Source organism: Bacillus rossius, chromosome 10 (genome assembly GCF_032445375.1).
Source record: "Bacillus rossius redtenbacheri isolate Brsri chromosome 10, Brsri_v3, whole genome shotgun sequence".
Classification (NCBI taxonomy): Eukaryota; Metazoa; Arthropoda; class Insecta; order Phasmatodea; family Bacillidae; genus Bacillus; species Bacillus rossius.
Genome location: NC_086337.1, coordinates 32,883,300 through 32,909,370, shown reverse-complemented (window position 1 = coordinate 32,909,370; position 26,071 = coordinate 32,883,300). Strand labels below are relative to the sequence as shown.

At 38.1% G+C, this 26,071-nt stretch overlaps 1 protein-coding gene across 1 annotated transcript in view; it reads left to right on the top strand.

The window, feature by feature from the left end:
* LOC134535931 (oxytocin receptor-like) overlaps positions 1 to 20,901 on the top strand; it is a 59,234-nt gene extending 38,333 nt beyond the window's left edge. Inside the window, exons 6-7 of the mRNA XM_063375325.1 lie at positions 3,143 to 3,380; positions 20,208 to 20,901. Of these exons, the coding sequence (XP_063231395.1) occupies positions 3,143 to 3,380; positions 20,208 to 20,298 (329 nt within the window). The 3' untranslated portion in view covers positions 20,299 to 20,901. The remainder of the gene's footprint in view (positions 1 to 3,142; positions 3,381 to 20,207) is intronic.
* Positions 20,902 to 26,071: the final 5,170 nt, after the last annotated feature.

The window sequence follows — 26,071 nt, the reverse complement described above, 5'->3', positions numbered from 1 at the left end:
CAGGAAACGCTAAACAAATGAAAACCGATAATAGCAATAAACTCCTGAGCGAACTAAGAGACTCGGACTGCGCAGGAACACTACCTTGCGGCCAAGGTCAACTGAAGGCCAGCGGCCCGACCGGAGCCAGGTTGCATAACGTGCCGAACCACAGGACCCGCCTGGTCGGAGGTGCGTCTTCTGTGTCGGCGAGGCGGGCTGACGGTTGCTTCTAGCGCGGTGTCTCCTCTGGACTGGCGCGCAGTCTTCTCGTCGAGCATTGGCGCATCCATGGGCGTCGCAAGGATATATTTTTTTTTGGGGGGGGGGGAATTCAATTGATTTAGTTGTTGAGGAATATACATCCCCTGGAAGAAAAAAAAGCGGGGGGTCCGGGGGTCCTCCCCGCGGGAAAATTTGGGGTTTTGATGGTGCAAAAAGGTGGTTTTTAAGCATTTTTCTTTCATAAATACTCTAATTATTGTTCGTTGCAATATATGATTTTTTTTTCTAAAAAAATATTTTCAGAGAACAAATTTGTAAAAATACAGTTAACAACTGTATTCGGTATCGGACCTGATTTTGATTTTACACGAAGATCGAATTAAAAAAGTGCTCACATTACCACGATTGGACTAAATGCACCATGCACAACATATGGGGGGTTATATCACAGAAATCATATTTTTAATATAACTACGAAACTAAATATATTATTGGAGGGGACGAAATTGAAGACTTTTATTATTGGGGGGGACGTGTCCCCCCCCCCCCCCCCTCCGGTTGCGACGCCCATGGGCGCAACTGTGAGACCCGAGCGTTAACCGCAACGTCACACGGCGGCTACAGGATGACTTTTCGGGAGGGGCTATCGCACAAAGAAAAGGTCATAGTTGCAAAAAAATGAAAGTGGTCAGATATTGGCCTTGGAATATTATTTACAAATTACAGGTTTCTAATGCAGAACCTTAGTAGCTCCATGCAACTTTTGATGAGATAAAAGTTTAACATATGAAATTAAGTATTTAAGTAAACATAAATGTACACTAATCAATAAACTTGGTCTCGGGAGGGGCTGTCGCCCCCCACCGCCCCCCTTCTGGAGCCGCGCTTGGTTACACGGCGGAGAAATGAAGATAAAGGTGTAATGCAATTCCCTTGTGCGCTTTCAAGAATCCCTACCGGATCATTCATGCCTGGAAATTACTCCGAAAAGACGCATTTCAGCCATTTTACCTGCTATTCAATAAAGCAATTTTAAAAACAAAACACGGAGACGGAACTACCCACCCGTACTCAGCGTATTCTTAAGTGCTTTCCGTAGTCGCCACTCTGATATCAGGAGCAGTTTTCAAATCGCTTCGTTTCTTCAGAAGCTCTGCACACCTACTGTGTGTCCAGGTAGGCGGGGCCCTTTGAGACCTTTCTCCGTAGCCAGGATTTCGGAAATGTGGGAATTCAGTTCACCCACTATATATATATTTATGCGCGCAGTTAATGATTGTAAGCTATTCAGGGAACGGTTTACAAATAGCTTTAAATACTATAGGTACTGGGACAACACAATGCAAAAATGCCCTGGTAGGAATCCGATCCCAGTATTACTGTAAGCACGTATTTTGTAGTGATACAGTTGTTTTGTTTTCACGTAATTTTGAAATAGACTGGAGTGATTTTTTTTAATAACGCTTTGGTAAAGTATAAATTTAAAAAATAAAAAATAAATTAAATAATGAGTATTCGTTATTAATATAAAAACTTGTGTAAAAATTTATTAATATTTAGTTAAATAATTGAGCTCAATTTTAATAAAGAACGAAAATCCATAAATATGCTGCATGTTTATACTAATTATAATGTTTTTAATAATTTATTAAATATTTTATAATTTTATATTATACATGCGGAAACATAACCCCACTTATGTAAATACACTTGAAAAAGTTTATAAACATATCTCTAATATTTACAATAAATAAATATTTTTTTTATTATATGTTATGACTAAAATATAATATTTAAAGCACATTTATAATTGTTAATTTTATGTAGCATTTTTTGTAATTCTGTGAATATTTCGTTGCGTACGTGCGCGCACAAGGTAAAAATTCACTCTCATCCATTTTCCCACGGAACGCCCAGATGTCGAATCATTATATTTGCAGTCCGAAACGACTCCGATGTAAGCGAAAACTACTTGACCAACCAAGAATTTTCGACAAGGAATTTGTTGAAATTCATTAAACATTTTAAAAACATTGTAAAAAAAATGTGTGCGTGTACTTGGTACGCGTGTGAGAAGTTATACTTCTTTGGCATCATTAAAAAATAGTTTTTAATTGCATGCAAAAATAGTGCGTGGAGTCCCTCCGCGCGGAAGAAGTGAAACTTCGAAATGTGGAAATGGAAAATAGGAAGGGGTAGAAATTGATTTTTAGTGAAATCATATTGTATCAAATCAAACTAAAAAAAAATAAAGGAAATAAATCTGTAACGATTCATAGATTTATTTTCAGAGAGAGAGAGAGAGAGAGAGAGATAGAGAGACACCTATTGAATGTCTATAAAACTACCTTTTTAATGAGAGCAGATTTTCATGAAATAAATCATGAAATCATTCAACGATAAAAGCTGTTTATTTAATTAATCGGACGGGTTCGCTCCAAGGAGAAAATTGACGCGGCGAGACCTCGTGGACATAGAGAAATGACACACACACTCACTATTTATGTGTCTATGAAACATGATTTTTTTTCTTCTGCAATTGAAATTGTAATATACAAAAAGGGTATTGAAATTTGAAACAAATATGGTGACACTACAAACTGTCAGGATCTTTATTTTTTTTCTTACTCTCTACTTAGTTCCTTACAATAGCATTCACTCTCGCTCTCTCTCTCTTTCTATTCCCCCTCCCCAGGTATGCAAGTGTACAAGTATGCAAGTGTGCAAGTGTGCAAATGTGCGAGTATGCAAGTATGCAAGTATGCTGTGTCATTTCTAAGTCTCCCCTGCCGTCTCCTGCTCTGCCGGTTCCCCCACCACGTACGTTTAAACGTTTAAACGTTTAACGCAACCTTGTTGGAAGTCGCATTGGAAGAAGTGTAACTTCAAAAACCACGCGGGGTGCTAGCCGAGGGCTCGACCGACCTCTTGGTTGCAGGAGCGGCGTTCACGATCCTGGTGCTGCTGTCGAGCCTGAACAGCTGCGCCAACCCGTGGATCTACCTGGCCTTCAACAAGGAGCTGGCGAGGCTGCTGGTGTCCTGCGGCGACCCCAGGACGCACGCCGACCTCATGGGCGGCAGCGGCTCGTCGTCCACCAGCTGGCGCAACTCGCGCGTCTACCGCCTCGTCAGCGGCTCCGCCTTCCGCCACCGGGAGTCGTCGCGCGAGCGGAGGTGCGTCAAACCACGTCTCAGTTCCCGTTCAGACTGCTTACTGAAGGCAATCTAACCTAGCTCAATACGTGCACACTTGGCTCAGCAAGTCCGGAGCAATGGAAGCAACAGCCTCTTCAACTCTCGTGTCTCAACCCTGGCAAATCATTAAGTAGCGGTGGAACGTAGACGCGATCTTTCGTAAAGCCCCCAAAGGAAAAAAAAAGAACTAGGTCGTCTCAATCGGGAAGCCTAAGATGTACATCAAGTTCTGTCCCTGCCCGAACACGCCCGAATATTCACCTTTATATTTCTCTGTTTATTTTAATGTAGCTATACTAACCTAACTAACCGTACATAGTGTTTTAAAGTGTTTTAATGTAGCTAACCTAACCGACCACTTTTAATATTTGAATTCATTTTTCCTGCGCAAAAACGAAACAAATACCTAGGTTGGCCGAAGGTGAATATTCGGGCGTGTTCGGGCAGGGACAGATCTTGATGTACATCTTAGGCTTCTCGTCTCGATCATTGCGACCAATCCGACGGTCCAGGGACTTAAACGTTCAAACCAATCTCTCGTGCAAGGAGATTCAAATTGGGGAGGGGCTCCATCCTTTTGCCAAATAAAATTTACATGTTCCCCTTCTACCAATCATTTTTGATGGGTGGCGCTGCAAGCGAGAAAACAACAAAGCAGTACTCGCGCGCGTCGCCTGTATGAAACGTTTTTACTTACTCTTTAATTGTGATCTTGAACCAATCATCTACAACGCTTGGAGTTGATAATATTAAGTTTTATAACTGGGACATTCTTTTATGGACATGGAGGCCTAAGGATACAGAAGGGAGGGGAGTTATTAAAACAAACTCTCGAAAACAATGTTTTTAATGCAACCTGGAATTTAAAATTCGACCAATATTTTTGTTATTTATCTCAAGATATTTTGATGTTCTTTCTTTTATATATACATATATATACAAGTTATTTATATATATACATACTAGGGTTATTTTTATTAATTCTAACGATAAAGTTCCGGTGAAATCACGTCTTTATGTGAGGCAATAAAATCTTTGAACAGTTTTTGCTAAATGAAATCAAGTAAACTCAGATTGAAATCTAAAGGACGTGCTAAGCAACACATTAAATTAAGTTCTAATACAATTTAAATTTCTCCTGTTTCCAATAAATGCCGTTATTTTTTAACAAAAAAAATTAGACAAACACGGATCATAAAAAAAATGGCCGCCGTGGGGCCCTGCGCGGTCTTGAAGTCTCTCCTGCCTTCTGTCCTGTCCGAGCATTCGGCTGTAGGTTTCTTCACCACAAAACCAGTAGAAAACCTATCTATCGCCTACGGTCTCAAGTGCTTCCCAAGGCATTTGAAGTTGCGGCTGAACGACATTTTTTTTCCTAGCCTAAATTATTCTAAGTGTGTAAGGGGAGGGTCCAGGTTAGGGGAGGACCTAAGTGTGTCTCAGGCCGAAGCCTACCATGCGGGTTTTTAACCATGCAGGACAAGGGCGCGTGCATCATGTGCTAATTGGGGTTTACTGGCCAGCCATGGTAGCGATTGGCGCCATGGCTGACGCCCCATTGAACGTTTAGCTTAAAAGCTAACTAATGTGACCCAGGTAAAACCTGCATAGACAAAGGGAAAACCACGGGCCGGGTCATGCGGGGATCAAATAACATGCATTAAGCAAGCAGGTAACTACTGGACAAGAGGGAAGAGGGTCCAGGTAAGAAGAGTTGGGCGGGGCTGAAAAATCAACCATGCAGGAGTTGGGTGCTTGGGCCTTGCGGCCCGCATTTAATTGTTGGGCACTCCTGGGTTATAATTAGCCAGGGGCACATGCGCCCCCAGGGGCGGGCGACTTCACTCATCAGCCCAGCCCAGCTGCGCAGGCAGCCAAACGACATTTTATTCGTGAACTAGCTTAAGTACCCGGCCGTGTCCTGGCTGAACACATCTTAATATTAAATAACATCACTGCCGAGTTTCAAGTCTGTAGGACACATAGGTACTTGAAAAGCGGGAAATTTTGATCTCTGATGCTCCTGCGAAATTTTAACAGAGGCGAAGAATGCTTCAGCAATGCAACAGCCGTCGTTATTGAGATTTTCGACAACAGAAAACGGAAATCAGCAATTGCAGAGTTAGGTTTTGTTACTTTCCCGCAGGAATTTTACACTTTTTCCGGGATTAAAAGTACCATGTGTCCTATTCCAGGACCTAAAGTAACTATATATCAAATTTCATGAAAATTCGTTCAGCCGTTAAGGAGCTGAGTGGAAACAAACATACACACATGCACATTTAAGATGATGCAATGATAAACTGGATTATGTTTTAACATATTTCTACAACCACAGCGAATTTCGAGGCTCTGGCAAATTTATTTCATTGACTTAATTGGTAGAAAGGCTTTTTATTCCACATATGTTTGTGACGTGGCACCACCCCGAAATATTTCAATGAAATAATTCTTCTACGGTCAATAAATTCATGGTGGTTTCAGAACTTAATTCAGTGGAACATAATCCCTATACGCAGTATCTTAAATAATTTCTGTATTATTTACATTAAAAATGTTTAGCACCAACTTTAAAGACGTAAACCAGCCTCGGGCAAACACTTGAGACCATAAGTCGTATTATATGTTTTCAACTTATTTTGTAGTAGAGACTTAAGCAGACTCGACCTGCAGAGCGTATCATGCTCAGTTTGCAACAGAGTGAATTATGCACACTATTGCCAGAGGGATAATACTCCGCGACATAGATTCCACTAATTAATCGTGAGCTTATTTACACTTAAAAAAATTAGTTTGTACGCCATGGTAAATTATATAAAGGTTAAGTATTTTCAAATTATTATTTTTTCTTCGATATTTTTTAGACTATGAAATAACAACTGGTAGTATCATTGCAGTAGTAGTCATTCTGAAAACACTAATTTAATACTCGGAAAAACTATTTGTAGCAGTCTGTCACTATTAACTTCAGGCTTCCTAAGCTCGAAAAGACCCAAAATATTGATATACAACATGAAGATGCGTTTTTTTTTCAATTTATCATTTAAAATTTTCCTTTACAGCACACAATAATTCAGATATTTCCCCCCGAAAAATGTTTTATGACCTTGAAGAAACGTAATTTGTCTGGATCGTTACAATGTTGTGTCTAAAAAAATTTTGTGATCTATAGTCTATACCTGGCAATAGAGCACACAGAAAAAAGAACAGCGCAAGTGGCAGAAATCGAGAATAGGAGAAAGATAGTTGAACGCCCACTGCAAATCAAAGATGAAACACGCTATAGACCTTTCGGGCAACTAATATTTTGAAGAGGGGACTTGGAACTTCAGTTTAAAAGATGGTTTTGCTAATTTATCTTTAAAATGCCAGAAATTAAGGTCCATTGGAGTAGTATATAATAGGGGCGCCGAGGACTGGCTTCTGGCTGAGGATTGAAGATTGTTTACATTGTGACGTCACGGCGGCCATCTTGGAGGAGTGTAACGGGACATAGCGTAACGGGACATAACGTAACGGGACATAACGTAACGGGACAGGTAGATCACGGCAGCCATTTTGGATCCGCCATCTTGGATCCGCCATTTTGGATGACGTCATTGTGTTCTCGAAAATTCCGGCATTGTGTTATCCGCCATTTTGAATTATGACGTCACCGTTGCAACTTCCGTTACGGCCGCCATCTTTAACTTTTTTATTTATTATCCGATTTTAATGAAATTTTTTTTAAAATTTATTAAAAAATCCATTTAATAAAATTTTAATAAAATACTTATAAAAAATATACTTTTAGGACACGGAGTTTGGAGTCCTCGGTTCGAACCCGACGAGTGCAAAAAAAATAAAAATGGCGACCGATCCTTCCTCAATGGTGGTTGCAGGCAGACTGACTCCCACCACTTTTTCAAAGCATATATATCGTCACCTAGTATGATGTCATGTCCGCCATCTTGAAATTTGGACGCCATCTTGAAAATCTTTATTTACTATCCGATTTTAATGAAAAAAATTCCAAAATTTATCAAAAAATTAACGTATTTGAATTCCGTTTGATTATATCGTTGTACGTCCTCGGTTCGATTCCCGGCGAGAGTAAATTGTCGATCCTTCCTCCATGAAAGCTACCTAGACTGATCTACCACCACCAGTACAAGGTATATATCATCAACTGGTATGACATCATGTCCGCCATCTTGTCTTCATCCGCTGGAGAGCACCATCTTGTTTTCGTCTGCTAGAGTGTGTCGATACCATGTAGTATAATTATCTGGTTACCAAACCTTTGACCTTGACCTTGAACTTTGACTGTGACCTTGAACTTTGACCTTGACCTTGAAATTTGACCTTGACCTTGAAATTTGACCTTGACCTTGAAATTTGACATTGACCTTGAAATTTGACCTTGACCTTGAAATTTGACCTTGACCTTGAAATTTGACCTTGACCTTGAAATTGGACTTTGTCCTTGAAATTTGACTTTGTCCTTGTCGACCATCATGGATCCGACATTTTATGTTCAGTACATGCTACCAGGAGCGACCACCTGCTGGAGTACACCATCTAGCGCGTGTACTCATATTATAGAGTACATTTCCATCTGGTTAATTTTATTCTAACCCGCTACAGTGCAGTAATAATTTATTACCGAGGTGCCCCCGCCATCTTGAAATTCGGCCGCCATCTTGAAATCATGTAATAATGTAGCTAGAAAAGCGGGAAAAAATCCAAAATTCATAAAAAAAATCACTCATTAACTTACATATCGATTCGATCCGCTCCAGTCCTTGGTTCGATCCGAGATCGATGCAATAATGTTTAATTTTATGTAAAAAAATAATAATTTCCATAAACCATGTTCAAAATTCATTAAATAAATTTGTAATCCATATAATGATTGATTGGATCGACTTAGGTCCTTGGTTCGATCCCTGGCCGATACAAAACAACTTTAATTTAAAAAAAAATACTAAAAAAGTGCTAGGTGTGAGAAAATAAAAACACCACAAGTTCTTTTAAAAAAATTTTATTACATAAATTCAATACACTACTACAAGTACAAAAAAAACACTGACAAATTAACAAAGCCTTTTGGATTCCTCGATTCAAACAGTCTTCTTATTGTACGGACTAAGCCGTTTACATGACTTTAAATGTCTATCCGATCCGGTCATCACCGCAGCCAGAGACGGACTGAAGTTCAAATCACTTATATAGTCTCATTAGCCGGTACAACACATGAGTCAAATCAATAACAATGTTCATTATACGTCTCGGAGCATTTTTTATAATGACGATGTAAGCTATCGATACGTGAAATTAGTTTATTGCACTTATTGCACTGAAATTGTATTCTTTGAACATTATTAGAACAACCGCTTCTTTCATGTCTGCGAGCATTTGAGGTGATAGTAAATGATGCACCACAGTATTTGCACTGATGCGAAGTACGCTCTTCATTAATTGAAGTATACAATGTTGATGAAACTTCAGCTGATGGTGGAACAGCACATATCGAAGTCTCCTCCAGTGTTGTCAGAGGCGTTGCCAACGGGATCTGCTCCAACATCGTCGGCGCTGACGTCATGGTTCCCGTAGTCGATGATACATCCTCCATCGAGTACGACGTTAAAGTCGGTAAAGATGCCATCGAAGTCTCAAGAACAGGCAATTACACGACTTATGCACCAGAAGAAACAAACTAGGTGATCCCTACACCACCGTCGTCAGTAACAAACTGAGCGTCCTGCTGTCTAGAACTCGCTTATATACATGCACCGTATGGAATAATACGCTAGTCAAATCAAGAACCATCTACAATAATACTAGAGTCAAAACAACGTTAAAAATAGAAGCACCGACTACGAAAAGGCAGCACATTTGGAAGCACCGACTACGAAAAGGCAGCACATTTGGAAGCACCGACAACGAAAAGGCAGCACATTTGGCAGCACCGACAACGAAAAGGCAGCACATTTGGAAGCACCGACTACGAAAAGGCAGCACATTTGGAAGCACCGACAACGAAAAGGCAGCACATTTGGAAGCACCGACAACGAAAAGGCAGCACATTTGGAAGCACCGACAACGAAAATGGCAGCACATTTGGAAGCACCGACAACGAAAAGGCAGCACATTCTGGAAGCACCGACAACGAAAAGGCAGCACATTCGGAAGCACCGACAACGAAAAGGCAGCACATTCGGAAGCACCGACAACGAAAAGGCAGCACATTCGGAAGCACCGACAACGAAAAGGCAGCACATTCCGAAGCACCGACAACGAAAAGGCAGCACATTCGGAAGCACCGACAACGAAAAGGCAGCACATTTGGAAGCACCGCCAACGAAAAGGCAATGCATTTTGGATGCACCATCATAAAGACAGCGCATTTTGGAAGCACCATCGAATAAGGAAGCACATTTTGGAAGCACCATCGAATAAGGAATCACACTTGGAAGCTCCATCGAATAAGGAAGCACACTTGGAAGCTCCATCAACAAAAAAAAAAGGCAAAAAGGAAGCACAAGTTACGAGATCTAAGTCTTAGTTAGAAATCAGAATACACGAAATAAAAACCTTAAATTTTTATAATTTAAATTATTTATTTCTTTACATTATACAAATGCAAGTAAAACAAGCCATTATTGTATGTAGCCAGCTTTCCTCAGTTCCTTGAGTATGAAGGATATTTCTTTGATGCACAAATAGTTTCCTGCACAAAGCGAACCATGTAGAAGTCTTAGCCGGTCAACCAATATGTTTGGATCTTTCCATGATGTGTAATCATTCTCTTCTACCACCATCTTCCTTGCACCTTTATAATAAATATTATGATCTCTGGTGTCTTCCGTTTTACCACCAACCTCAGGGTAACTTTCATGTTTGAGACGGTGATCATCACAAGCTTGATCAGATTTATTTAATATATCACGACGTTTCCACCGTTTCGGTCTCAGGACACCTCCACATTCTTCGATCTTGGCAGCTTTAGGTGTTTCATCATAGTCTATGTCTTTGTCAACAGCCTCAGAGTCACTGTAACAATCACTGTAGAAGGAATCGTCTTCACCCAATTTACCGTAATAATTCGATGTTGATGATGTCGAAGTGTCTTCATCGTCTTCATGCTTCCTTTTTAGGAGTCCATCATTTTTACAAAGTAGGAAAGATCTACTTGAATTCGGCTGGAATATATTCTCACTTTTCGCGTTAAGGATTCTTCCATTGTCTTCATTCTTCCGTAAATCATCAACCTCCTTCAATTTAAGTTCTTTGTCGAGATCGGAAGAGCCAAGAAGATTATTGTGATAATGCAGATCACTCTTCCTTAGGCTAGTAGATTCATCGTTGTCCTCTTGCTTGTACGCAGGCTTGGCGCTACAAGTTCTGCCATGTCTTTTTAGGCTCTCTCTCCGCGTAAACGACTTGCTACATCGAACACAACTTATCATATTGCGCAGAGGATTTTTAACACAGTCATTCTTCTCGTGTTGTCTTTTATTCTTTCTCAAGATAAACTCTTTACTGCAAAACTTACACCTATGTTCTTTCGATACAGCGTCAGATCCCAAATCGGAATTCATATTAGTTACTGAGACTAATGCCAGATACCAATTGAGTGTTTTAAATTAAATCCAATACTTAAATAGAAATTTTTTCATATTTCATCAGCGAGAATTAATATATCTCATGCAAAAGTACTTTATGCATGTAGTTCTGCTTTTCAACAACAGATGTCGCCACATGTTGCTTGCAGGTAAATAATATTTAGTTCTTTTATGCGGGATGCGGGATGCTCACTAACGATCGCAAAAGAAGGATGGCTTCGCTAGACTCCAAGGAAAAGGAAGTTCGTCTTGCATGTTGGTGCTCCACAGATGTCTCATGGTGTAATATTAATTTGACTGAGTAATGATATTTTTTTTAATTCCACCTGATAAAAATATTGCAAGTTTTGATTTAGTAGCAGAAATTATCGAATTAAATGTAACTCCAAATAAAATGACATGTCTCATTAGACAAAAAAAATCCATGCAGAGATAGATCTCTCACAAATAATCAGGAGCACTCGGTGAAAACCATCAGATGTATAGTCAGGAATAATCAGAAAAACTTGGAGAAAGCCATCAATATAATAACAAGAATAATCAGGAGCACACGGAGAAAACTACCATAATATTGTCAAGAATAATCAGGAGCACACGGATAAATCCACCATAATACTGTCAAGAATAAACGGGAGCACACGGAGAAAACCACCATAATATTGACAAGAATAATCAGGAGCACACGGAGAAAACCGCCACAAGTTTTCTTTGATATCATAAAATTTCAGAAAAAAATAAATAATAAAAATAAATAAATAAAAAATTTAAAAAAATGAAATAAAAAAATACATAAATAGATTCTGCTAGCTTGTGAACTTCTCATTGTTGAGCAAAGATATAGTTCTAGTACAAGCCAGAATTTTATGTATTTTTTTATTTCATTTTTTTAAATTTTTTATTTATTTATTTTTATTATTTATTTTTTTCTGAAATTTTATGATATCAAAGAAAACTTGTGGCGGTTTTCTCCGTGTGCTCCTGATTATTCTTTTCAATATTATGGTGGTTTTCTCCGTGTGCTCCCGTTTATTCTTGACAGTATTATGGTGGATTTATCCGTGTGCTCCTGATTATTCTTGACAATATTATGGTAGTTTTCTCCGTGTGCTCCTGATTATTCTTGTTATTATATTGATGGCTTTCTCCAAGTTTTTCTGATTATTCCTGACTATACATCTGATGGTTTTCACCGAGTGCTCCTGATTATTTGTGAGAGATCTATCTCTGCATGGATTTTTTTTGTCTAATGAGACATGTCATTTTATTTGGAGTTACATTTAATTCGATAATTTCTGCTACTAAATCAAAACTTGCAATATTTTTATCAGGTGGAATTAAAAAAAATATCATTACTCAGTCAAATTAATATTACACCATGAGACATCTGTGGAGCACCAACATGCAAGACGAACTTCCTTTTCCTTGGAGTCTAGCGAAGCCATCCTTCTTTTGCGATCGTTAGTGAGCATCCCGCATCCCGCATAAAAGAACTAAATATTATTTACCTGCAAGCAACATGTGGCGACATCTGTTGTTGAAAAGCAGAACTACATGCATAAAGTACTTTTGCATGAGATATATTAATTCTCGCTGATGAAATATGAAAAAATTTCTATTTAAGTATTGGATTTAATTTAAAACACTCAATTGGTATCTGGCATTAGTCTCAGTAACTAATATGAATTCCGATTTGGGATCTGACGCTGTATCGAAAGAACATAGGTGTAAGTTTTGCAGTAAAGAGTTTATCTTGAGAAAGAATAAAAGACAACACGAGAAGAATGACTGTGTTAAAAATCCTCTGCGCAATATGATAAGTTGTGTTCGATGTAGCAAGTCGTTTACGCGGAGAGAGAGCCTAAAAAGACATGGCAGAACTTGTAGCGCCAAGCCTGCGTACAAGCAAGAGGACAACGATGAATCTACTAGCCTAAGGAAGAGTGATCTGCATTATCACAATAATCTTCTTGGCTCTTCCGATCTCGACAAAGAACTTAAATTGAAGGAGGTTGATGATTTACGGAAGAATGAAGACAATGGAAGAATCCTTAACGCGAAAAGTGAGAATATATTCCAGCCGAATTCAAGTAGATCTTTCCTACTTTGTAAAAATGATGGACTCCTAAAAAGGAAGCATGAAGACGATGAAGACACTTCGACATCATCAACATCGAATTATTACGGTAAATTGGGTGAAGACGATTCCTTCTACAGTGATTGTTACAGTGACTCTGAGGCTGTTGACAAAGACATAGACTATGATGAAACACCTAAAGCTGCCAAGATCGAAGAATGTGGAGGTGTCCTGAGACCGAAACGGTGGAAACGTCGTGATATATTAAATAAATCTGATCAAGCTTGTGATGATCACCGTCTCAAACATGAAAGTTACCCTGAGGTTGGTGGTAAAACGGAAGACACCAGAGATCATAATATTTATTATAAAGGTGCAAGGAAGATGGTGGTAGAAGAGAATGATTACACATCATGGAAAGATCCAAACATATTGGTTGACCGGCTAAGACTTCTACATGGTTCGCTTTGTGCAGGAAACTATTTGTGCATCAAAGAAATATCCTTCATACTCAAGGAACTGAGGAAAGCTGGCTACATACAATAATGGCTTGTTTTACTTGCATTTGTATAATGTAAAGAAATAAATAATTTAAATTATAAAAATTTAAGGTTTTTATTTCGTGTATTCTGATTTCTAACTAAGACTTAGATCTCGTAACTTGTGCTTCCTTTTTGCCTTTTTTTTTTGTTGATGGAGCTTCCAAGTGTGCTTCCTTATTCGATGGAGCTTCCAAGTGTGATTCCTTATTCGATGGTGCTTCCAAAATGTGCTTCCTTATTCGATGGTGCTTCCAAAATGCGCTGTCTTTATGATGGTGCATCCAAAATGCATTGCCTTTTCGTTGGCGGTGCTTCCAAATGTGCTGCCTTTTCGTTGTCGGTGCTTCCGAATGTGCTGCCTTTTCGTTGTCGGTGCTTCGGAATGTGCTGCCTTTTCGTTGTCGGTGCTTCCGAATGTGCTGCCTTTTCGTTGTCGGTGCTTCCGAATGTGCTGCCTTTTCGTTGTCGGTGCTTCCGAATGTGCTGCCTTTTCGTTGTCGGTGCTTCCAGAATGTGCTGCCTTTTCGTTGTCGGTGCTTCCAAATGTGCTGCCATTTTCGTTGTCGGTGCTTCCAAATGTGCTGCCTTTTCGTTGTCGGTGCTTCCAAATGTGCTGCCTTTTCGTTGTCGGTGCTTCCAAATGTGCTGCCTTTTCGTAGTCGGTGCTTCCAAATGTGCTGCCTTTTCGTTGTCGGTGCTGCCAAATGTGCTGCCTTTTCGTTGTCGGTGCTTCCAAATGTGCTGCCTTTTCGTAGTCGGTGCTTCCAAATGTGCTGCCTTTTCGTAGTCGGTGCTTCTATTTTTAACGTTGTTTTGACTCTAGTATTATTGTAGATGGTTCTTGATTTGACTAGCGTATTATTCCATACGGTGCATGTATATAAGCGAGTTCTAGACAGCAGGACGCTCAGTTTGTTACTGACGACGGTGGTGTAGGGATCACCTAGTTTGTTTCTTCTGGTGCATAAGTCGTGTAATTGCCTGTTCTTGAGACTTCGATGGCATCTTTACCGACTTTAACGTCGTACTCGATGGAGGATGTATCATCGACTACGGGAACCATGACGTCAGCGCCGACGATGTTGGAGCAGATCCCGTTGGCAACGCCTCTGACAACACTGGAGGAGACTTCGATATGTGCTGTTCCACCATCAGCTGAAGTTTCATCAACATTGTATACTTCAATTAATGAAGAGCGTACTTCGCATCAGTGCAAATACTGTGGTGCATCATTTACTATCACCTCAAATGCTCGCAGACATGAAAGAAGCGGTTGTTCTAATAATGTTCAAAGAATACAATTTCAGTGCAATAAGTGCAATAAACTAATTTCACGTATCGATAGCTTACATCGTCATTATAAAAAATGCTCCGAGACGTATAATGAACATGGTTATTGATTTGACTCATGTGTTGTACCGGCTAATGAGACTATATAAGTGATTTGAACTTCAGTCCGTCTCTGGCTGCGGTGATGACCGGATCGGATAGACATTTAAAGTCATGTAAACGGCTTAGTCCGTACAATAAGAAGACTGTTTGAATCGAGGAATCCAAAAGGCTTTGTTAATTTGTCAGTGTTTTTTTTTGTACTTGTAGTAGTGTATTGAATTTATGTAATAAAATTTTTTTAGAAGAACTTGTGGTGTTTTTATTTTCTCACACCTAGCACTTTTTTAGTATTTTTTTTTAAATTAAAGTTGTTTTGTATCGGCCAGGGATCGAACCAAGGACCTAAGTCGATCCAATCAATCATTATATGGATTACAAATTTATTTAATGAATTTTGAACATGGTTTATGGAAATTATTATTTTTTTTACATAAAATTAAACATTATTGCATCGATCTCGGATCGAACCAAGGACTGGAGCGGATCGAATCGATATGTAAGTTAATGAGTGATTTTTTTTATGAATTTTGGATTTTTTCCCGCTTTTCTAGCTACATTATTACATGATTTCAAGATGGCGGCCGAATTTCAAGATGGCGGGGGCACCTCGGTAATAAATGATTACTGCACTGTAGCGGGTTAGAATAAAATTAACCAGATGGAAATGTACTCTATAATATGAGTACACGCGCAAGATGGTGTACTCCAGCAGGTGGTCGCTCCTGGTAGCATGTACTGAACATAAAATGTCGGATCCATGATGGTCGACAAGGACAAAGTCAAATTTCAAGGACAAAGTCCAATTTCAAGGTCAAGGTCAAATTTCAAGGTCAAGGTCAAATTTCAAGGTCAAGGTCAAATTTCAAGGTCAAGGTCAAAGTTCAAGGTCACAGTCAAAGTTCAAGGTCAAGGTCAAAGGTTTGGTAACCAGATAATTATACTACATGGTATCGACACACTCTAGCAGACGAAAACAAGATGGTGCTCTCCAGCGGATGAAGACAAGATGGCGGACATGATGTCATACCAGTTGATGATATATACCTTGTACTGGTGGTGGTAGATCAGTCTAGGTAGCTTTCATGGAGGAAGGATCGACAATTTACTCTCGCCGGGAATCGAACCGAGGACGTACAACGATATAATCAAACGGAATTCAAATACGTTAATTTTTTGATAAATTTTGGAATTTTTTTCATTAAAATCGGATAGTAAATAAAGATTTTCAAGATGGCGTCCAAATTTCAAGATGGCGGACATGACATCATACTAGGTGACGATATATATGCTTTGAAAAAGTGGTGGGAGTCAGTCTGCCTGCAACCACCATTGAGGAAGGATCGGTCGCCATTTTTATTTTTTTTGCACTCGTCGGGTTCGAACCGAGGACTCCAAACTCCGTGTCCTAAAAGTATATTTTTTATAAGTATTTTATTAAAATTTTATTAAATGGATTTTTTAATAAATTTTAAAAAAAATTTCATTAAAATCGGATAATAAATAAAAAAGTTAAAGATGGCGGCCGTAACGGAAGTTGCAACGGTGACGTCATAATTCAAAATGGCGGATAACACAATGCCGGAATTTTCGAGAACACAATGACGTCATCCAAAATGGCGGATCCAAGATGGCGGATCCAAAATGGCTGCCGTGATCTACTTGTCCCGTTACGTTATGTCCCGTTACGTTATGTCCCGTTACGCTATGTCCCGTTACACTCCTCCAAGATGGCCGCCGTGACGTCACAATGTAAACAATCTTCAATCCTCAGCCAGAAGCCAGTCCTCGGCGCCCCTATTATATACTACTCATTGGCAATAAAAGGGACGGCGCGGGGCCCAGCTTCACTGTTAAAAATTTCCACCTTAACTTTACGAAGAAAGCTGGTTACAAATTATCCAAGGATCTTCGTAAATTTATCGTTATCTTCGTAAATTTGCGGGTGCTAAGTTCACTTAGAGTATGAAACCACAAGAAATATCTTGATGCATCAGCAAAACGTCAAAAACTTGTAAAGACTATTTGCAAGAACACTCTCATGTCTTCCACGTGTATGTATTTTACAAGGAAAATAAAATGAGCTCAAAAACTTAAATACAGACTTCATTATATGAAGATCCGGCGATATGAAATTAACGGAGAACTCTTCATTTATTTTAGGCCAATTGCTCGTTTAAATGTCTGTAAATTTACTGTTATTTCTGTGGCTCTAGACGTTCGCTTAACTTGCCCTGCCCTTATTATCTTTGAAAGATTTGTGCAATGGGAGTGCATGACTTGATGTAAGTTTTTGGACATACGCCATTGCTAAAAACTTTTTCTGTTGAAGAAAAACTAAAAAATAAAAATAAAGAAATATATAAATAAAACCCAAAAAATGACGGACGAAGGACGGGAGCAGATTGCAGTTCCCGAAACGTCGCTTGTTTCTGTTTTGGTAAAACTATTGTGTTCGTTTCGTGTTTTTCGTTTTGTCGTGTTTTGTTTCGTTTCAACTGTTGTGCTGAATTTTTTGGGTTCAATATTTCTGTGTCGTCATCATTTGTGGTTTTTTTTCGTTCTCTTAGTACATTTTTCTTTGTTTTTCTTTGTTTTCTTGACCATATTCCTGTCACGGAATATTTTGTGGTGTTTATATCCTTGTTGACAACAGCAATTTTTTGCTTAATTTTGTGTTTTTTGCCTTTTTTTGGGTTTTATTTATATATTTCTTTATTTTTAGTTTTTAGTTTTTCTTCAACAGAAAAAGTTTTTAACAATGGCGTATGTCCAAAAACTTACATCAAGTCTTGCCCTGCCCTTTTTTCAAAGGGTGCATCTACCTCTAAACTGAAGGAAGGGTCATTTCCCGGAATTCAACCTCATTCTCGGGGGAAGAAGGGTTTATGTCGCCATGCATTAACAAACAATAACCAGAGGCACGTATTTTTCGTGAAATGATTTAGAGACTGGTCTCGTTAAACTAGTTGAGTTTCTCCCAGACATGTGTGTACTGTCGATGCGCTAAACAAGGCAAGATCGTCTGGAAGCAAAACGCGCGTCCCGATTGGCCCGGTGGCTTCTCTCGCAGACGGCTGCCAATTAGAATGCAGTAACCGTCGGCGCGAGGCTACATAATAATTACAATATGATTAGCGTTCAGACGAGGTTTTTTTTTTTTTCTCGCGAAAATCACCTGCCTCCGGCAATAACAAAAAAAAACAATCTTGTTAAAAACAACTAGTTTTCAATAATAGTGCTTCTTAACCATGTCCACAATTTCAAAGTAAAGAACTATTATTATTATTTTCACTCCGGAAGGAGTGCCCCTTTTTCCCTGTATACTCTCTTGCTACCGTCGTTAAGGGTAGAATGGGTACGGTTTTAATAAATTTTGTTTTGCTTCTATCGCACGTAGGCATTATTCTGAGCTCAAAGGGAAATACGTATCAAAAATGTTTTTTTTATTCATCTTCAAATTGGTTAGCACACTTTTGATTCCAAGCGCAATAGTAGTTACCTTAGAGGAGCAGTTCAAAAACAAGTTCTGCCTCTGTTACGACCGACCTCCTAACCCAGGGTCGGTTGTAACAGTGGTTGAGTTCAGATGTAACACACGTGAAAAATTAAATAGTTAATGTTTTAATACAGTTTTGCTACATTTCAATCGCAGCTTAAGTGTCTTGTAGTAATTTAATGCTAACGTGGCACCGCTTTTATTTATCTTTTATTTACTCAGCAACAACATAAAACATTTGTTTTCTCTTTCAACTGAAATTAAATATAAGCAGTAATTTATAAATAAATATTTTATTGAATGCCGATAAATAAAATGAATTTTGAAAGAACAATTTCCAATATTATACGTATCTTTTTGCTGACAATATTTAAACTTTAGACTCTAAATTTAAATTAAGAGGAAACAAAACCTGTATTTCCAAACCCGATCATCTCCAAAATCGATAATATATTTTTGTTGAAAAAATTAGTATTTCAAGTGTTATATAGGTACTTAAAAGTAAATTGTTATATATAAAAGAGGCAAAATTTATAATGTATAATATCATGGTTATTTCCACAGTTTATTTAAACTAATACAGTTTTACCTACAATAGCTCTTTCAATAGGCTATTTCAAGGTGCCTATACAGTCTGGCTAGCTTATTCGACAATATTTATATTTTTATTTAAACATGAAAATACGTTTCATTATTTTTCTCCTATTTTTTTAAATGTAAAAAGTAATTCTTTAAGTAAACAACTTTTTTAATGTTTATATTTTTCAAAATTATTTTACACGTCTCACCATACTAGGAAAAAATTGATACTTATGTTTACCAAAATATTTAATATTTACAAAATATTCGATAATTAAAAATGTAGTTTTTTATAATTAGCATCTTATTAAAATAATTGTATCTTGAAAACTAAATGTCGTATCCCAATGATTTTTGGGGGAAAGATGTCTCATGGTCTGTAGTGTTCACAAAGTATTCATGAAATGATAACTTTAATAAATCTAAAACTATGGTAAATTCATATTAATAAGCCTTTGAAATCAAACTTTCGTTAGGCACTATAAGAGAGAGCCGTTTATTCTTAAAAGGTTTTTGGTAATTATTATCACCTCATTATATAATATTTACGTCAACATTTATTCCACTTGAAGACTTTCTCAAGTGATGTGATTTTCATGAAATTTTTAAATTAATCAGTGTTATTTATGTATTACTAATTAACCCTCGAAGTCGCATTTTTAACACGTTGGGGACTGAAGTGTAGGCATAAATAATGGTTTACCGAATAGAAAATCCCCAGTTTGAAAATAAATCCACTTGCTACTTCATGACCATTATAATCCAAAAGAATATTGGTACATATGATTATATTTTGTTGTAAATCTTTGATTAATAATAGTGAATTATTTAATTTTTCCTTATATTAAATGAAAAGTGTCTTTTTTTAATGACGTTTCTAATTAGCTACTCTGTTATCTTGAAAAAATTTCGTAATGTCTACTTAACGTCCCTAACAAAAAAAAATTTGACTATGACGGCACATATATAGATGTTAAATGATAATATATGTTTCATTAAAACAGTTTAGAGGGAAATGAAGTATTGTATGTCCTTAAAAATAACATTTCTGAATACTTTAATGTTGAGAGTAATTTACATTATTATGTATGTATATGTTTTTTTTGCTGTGTGCAGATGGGCGATGGCCATGCCTACTAAGATCCCAATAGCAACGGCGCTTATGGCGGGGAGGAACCTGCCGTCCACGTCCCAAGAGCCGTCGTAGCGCTGAAGTTGCCGTTCGGGACGAATCGTGAAACAGGACAAGAAACAGCAGAACAATATTTGCGTACGAAAAAATGTTTCATCTGTTCTTGAAGACTGGAACTTTCCTTCTGCAGGAGACTTGAGTGGTTGCGATAGGTACTTACTCGACGGCGTGGCTGAAACGAAGTCAAAACACAATCTGCCTTATTTCCTATTTATATAAAAATAAGTATGTACAGTTAGGCTGTGATAACACATATTTGATACGCGAGTGTGTTTGTGTGTGCTTGTTTGTGTGTGTATGTGTGTGCAATTTTGCGTCTTTCTTCCATACGCTTTGGAGAACCTCGGCAGGTGCAAATCAGACTCAACACGTATACTTAGAGCCTGAGAAATACGCTTAACTTTTAAGTTTTTAAAACATTAGAATGTAATATGTGTTCAACACCCACCTATTAAAATTATCAAGTGTGAACCACACTTCGGCTCTTATTTATAAAATTGGGCAATTATTTTGTAAAAATTAATAAAACTTGCTTGAAACATACATACTGTAATTGTTTTTATGTCTAGATGTATGAATTGTTTTGAGGAACAAAATAAAATGTATATCCAAATAATATTGAGTGGATTTTAACTTTTTTTTTTTAATTTGGCCGTGTTTTAATTGGTGTTTTTTTTGCATAAATTGTCACGTTGTCTAATATTTTTAAAAGTAAAAATTGTACTAGTTTTTAGTTTATTTATCGTAGTTTCCTGTAACTAAACTTACAAAATGGCAAATTACTTAAAAATTAATCCTTCAGTCATCCGCCAAATTTATGTAAGATTATATTGATCACCTACACATAATGTTTAGAATATTTACCATTGCAAACAAGGTCGCAGTTCATTGGTAGCTTCTGGTTAACAATTAACGTTATTGATCGCATGTATCAAAACTATGTTACTAAAACGAGACATTGTTTTGTTTTTAATGTCAGATATGATTTTACGTAAGAAAGTTTTTTTTCCTTGTGTTTATGGTTTCATTTGAGTGAATTACCAAATTTTGATATAATTATGATAAACTTGACTATGTAAGTTATTGTTATTTTGCTAACACGATCACCAGTAGTTGTACTTAATCACATAAATGCACACAGTTAACTGACGTTTATTTTTAAATTAAACAATCTGGAGCCACTCACATCACACGATGTTGGTTAGGATTCGATGCCCGGCGGGACTGAACGAAGATTTTCGCCCATGGAAAATGTTTTTTTCTGAATATATTACCCATCATAATAGGTAACTGTGGGAAATGCAGTAAGTAATTTCTACCTATTTAAATGAGAAAAAAAATATAATATTAGATAATTCTTAATAATCAGAGATCACTATAGTCTGAAGGGAATACGATACCTAGAATCTGTCTGTTTGTATAAATATGTAAAAATAGACTCCCAAATTTTCAAGTTACACATTGAAAAAAACGCATTTATGTAAATAAATATGACCACAAAGCTTCAAAGATACATTTTTTGATTAAAATATTAACTGATTCGGGGGTGAAATAAAAACACACCTCGTAAAAACAAAATAAAAGTACATTTCAATTCGTATGCAATAATCGGATCTAAAATCCCACAGTTCTAAATCTAAATTCCTCAAAGGATAGTCACAGTTCGCAATGAGAAAGATTCGTGGCTGTCCAGTTGAAGCAGCCGGGTAAATACGAGGGCATATTAATAAGTAACGCGCATAATGTAAAAAAAAGAATAAAGCGATTAATGACAATATGAAACAGGAATTAAAGTATTGCCCATTTATTACTTTACCGCTTAACTTCCATGCATGTTGAAGCTTTTGTCCCGACGATGGATCAGTTTGAAAATCCTCGGTACGATGGAACTCCGTCTGCTGCGAGAAGAGACACATTCGCTCGGCCCGTTTGAATTCTTCATCAGAGTCACACTTCTCACCGCCGAGGAACTTCTTCGTGGTCCAAAAGAGATGTAAATCGGAGAGTGCCAGGTCTGTACTGTAGGGTGGGTGCTAGCTACAAAACTTCCCAACTGTGACCCTGCACTTTTTCACGACCTGGGCGAACGGTCAATACAGTATTTCTCGTAAACTTCCACCATCTCCAAATGGAGCAATCCAACTTTTTTTTTTTTTTTGCCTTTTGCACAACGAAATATTATCACAGCTCGTCGCTCCTCCGCAGTTGACGATACAATCACTAGCCCCATTTAACCGGTGACTGACGAATCACGAGGTCTTGCATTGTGCCCTCTAGTTACCTTTTCAGAAAATATTTTTTTTACTCATTATTTTCCTACTTAAAAAATTGACATGTGCGCTGCTTATTGATACACCCTCGTACGTAGATCCACTGCGGCCACGAAATATCAGCAATGACGTATCCAGTAGGTACTGAGTTAAGAGACTGAAATGCATATTATTTACGTACGTACAGTTGAGTTTTGCATTAGTTTCAAATTATTTTAGTTTACCGCAGAGATTAGAGGAGGTATAATTCGACCGAACACGTGACGTTACAGAAAAACTTCAGCTACTACCACGAACCTTGAAAATATTCCGCATGTGGTTGGCCTTGATTCAACTTGCGAGACCCAGCTATTGCTTTCTTTTATTGTCTAAAATACTGGCGAAGAAAAACTGTAACCGGTTTGCAAAATGGCGCAGAGTTCTCGTGTCCGCGACTGAAAATGAGAAACCTCAGTTTATTTGCAGGTACTGTTATTACCACATGACTGTCTGGGGGAAAAATTCAGAAAGCCCCATTGGGAAATACTGGCTTGATGCATAGCTTCAGAACATAAATTGAATTATTTTAATTATAATTTATGGGAACTTACGTGTAACATACTTGAATGTATGCACTGTCTTTCATTTTTGGGAACTACGACAGTAACAATTATAGTCTACACAATTATTGTCTACACCGATGTAAAAATGACAGTACAGTTCGGGAGTGCAAAATTTGGACAGAAGTATCCATCAACGATGCAACGGTAAGAATATTGGAACCAGTGAGTGCACAGAAGTCTCTGAACTCGTAAGTACCTGAACGAGGCGTCATTAAATTATTTAATGAGTTCGATAAATAGAGCTCAGTCTGAGTTCCAGAAACAAGTGAATGCATTAAACATATTGTATTAAATTAAAACTATGCAAGTATTCAAAGCATGCTAGTTTACATTAATTTAACAGTTATTTTCTTTCAGAATTCTTTTCTTTTTTCTTGTTTACTAAGGATAAAACTGCACTTAAAATTTTTTTTAAAAGAATTTTAATTTTTTTTTGGCAACATACGATTAAATTATAATTTTATCTCACCGAGTATTAATTAAAATAATTTCAAAAATATTAGTTTCACATTTTCGGAAAACATTTGGCTGCCGGCTAAGCGTTTGAGACATTGTAAATAATGTACAGAGTATTCTATTGAGAGAAAAAATACATATAACAAGCCTGAAAAGAAAATCGTTAAGTGAATGGAGGTCTTAATTCCTTAAATACCAAAACAGTTACGAGGTTTTAGATGATTTCACATGTCAGTCATACCATTGAAAACGATACAATTGTAATGTAATTTAGAGCTTTAGACTGGCGGGGAAGCGACGAAACGCAAGGGGTGTGATTAACGGGCGTACATCGGGGAAACTAACCGGCTTATGGCGATGTCAGCCATGCTTTACACATGCGAAACTTGTGGGAGCGGATCCGTCGGGGGTTCTCTCTTACCTGGATTGCCTTGGCTTGGTTACTGCTGCTATGCGAAGGTAAAAAAAAAATAATAATATTTTACGTTGATGTACGCGATAGGTCTTAAAGTTAATAGTTTGTTGAATGACCCGGGGGGGGGGGGGCTGCTAAGGGTGAGATTGACTCGTCTCTTCGCATCAGTGGGCCTGGCACGAAGTCTTCGCGTCTGTGAGACTTGAAGATTTGACCCTGTAATTTTATAGCAGGATATAAAAGGCCAAGACACTCAACACGACCTTGAAGATTTACAATACTGTGAAAAAAAATATACCTATACCTATATACCTATACCCATACCTATAAATGCCGTCAAAACACCCGTTTTGGCAGTTTCCGCTGCCCATAAAATACACATTTATAATGAAACCATACCATAGGTAAGTGCAATGCTCTAAATTTATTTTCGTAAACAGACTCCATAAACACATCTTGAATGGTTTTTAAATAGCTCGTCAACACGCGGATCTCCAAGTCCTTTGGCGGCCTGTCTAGTCAGAGGCAGCGAATAGATATGCACTCGCTCGAGGCCTCGACGCCAATCCATTGCCTTTGTAGCCGCTGCCTCGGCACTTGCTGACGACGGCGACCCGTCGTTCACTGGCATACTTGCTTCAGAGCTCGACACGTCCGAAGGTTGACTCTTCCTTGCTATTTTCCCCTAACCTAAAGTGAAGTGTATTTTCTCTTGGGAGGGGTCTGTGTTAGGGGAGACTCTAGGTACGTCCCATGCCAAAGCCTTTACGTCTTGTCATCGTGTGCTTTGTTCGGGGATTGGCTAGCCACAGCAGCGATTGATGCCATCACTGACTCCCCTGTATTAAATTCCAGACTGTAAATAGTTAAGTTGGACCCTGGTAAAAGCCTGGGCTCATTCATGGGGCAGTAAATTATCACAAGCATTAAGGAGGCAGGTTCAGAACAGGACAAGCAGGAGGATCCAGAAGAAACGTTGGTAGGGGCAGAAAGTTTTCAACCATGCTGAGGTCAGGCACTTGGGCCTCACGGTCAGCATTGGTGATTGTGCGCATCTGGATCTCTCTGGTTCTTGCACACACCCTGCGCAGTTAGCTTTCGGACAACTTGGCCAGAGTCCATGTTGCATTGCACCAACGTCTATTCACATCTTGTATATTCGTATGCTTACAAGACCACCACATTTGTGAGCAGCTCGTAACGGGGCGTAGAATAAAATAATTACCCATTCAGAGGAAAATACACTGGTATAGGTTCAGACAGTATGTTTTTGATGTGTAACATCTTAGCTTTCGGTAAATGACATTTAATAGGAGTAATTTTGGGAATGGACCGGAATTCGCATGGAACGGAAATGTGTAACCACGGTGCTGTCATCTATGGTGGATGGAGTGAACCAAATTTCACAAAGCCAAACGGAAAAATTGTAGCATTAACTGTTTAATGAGTTTTAACAAAATGGTAAATATTTTGATAGTATTTCTTGATGAAAATAAGGTCCAAAACAAGGGTTTTTTCAAGTATTTTTCGCTTTTATCGGAGCCATTTCACTACATAGTTAAACCTTTTCCTCTTGGTTGAGGTCTTTCTAATATGAGAAACAAACACTGCCGAGTTTACAGTTTGAATGACATTTACTTGAAAATTGGGAAATTTTAATCTTTGACACCTCCACAAAATTTTAACAGAGACGAAGAATGCATCAACAATGCAATAGCCGTTGCCATGGAGACGAAGGAAGCATAAACAAGTCAACATTCGTGCCATGGGGGTTTTGACCGAAAACGACAATTTTTGATCTTTAACGCTCCTGAAGCACTCCTTTAGAAGACGAATTTTCAAAAATAATGAAACACGTGTTATTTTATTTCTTTTGAAGAGTGTATTTACAAAATATCATCACCGTAAATTAAATAGAATTTGTTTTTTCTTACAAACTTTACCACCCCTTTAAGGATGGGATTTCAAAAAATTCTTTCTTAGTGCTCACCTACGTTACTCATGGAATCCCTATGAGAAATTTAATGCTTCTAGACTCGCCGGTT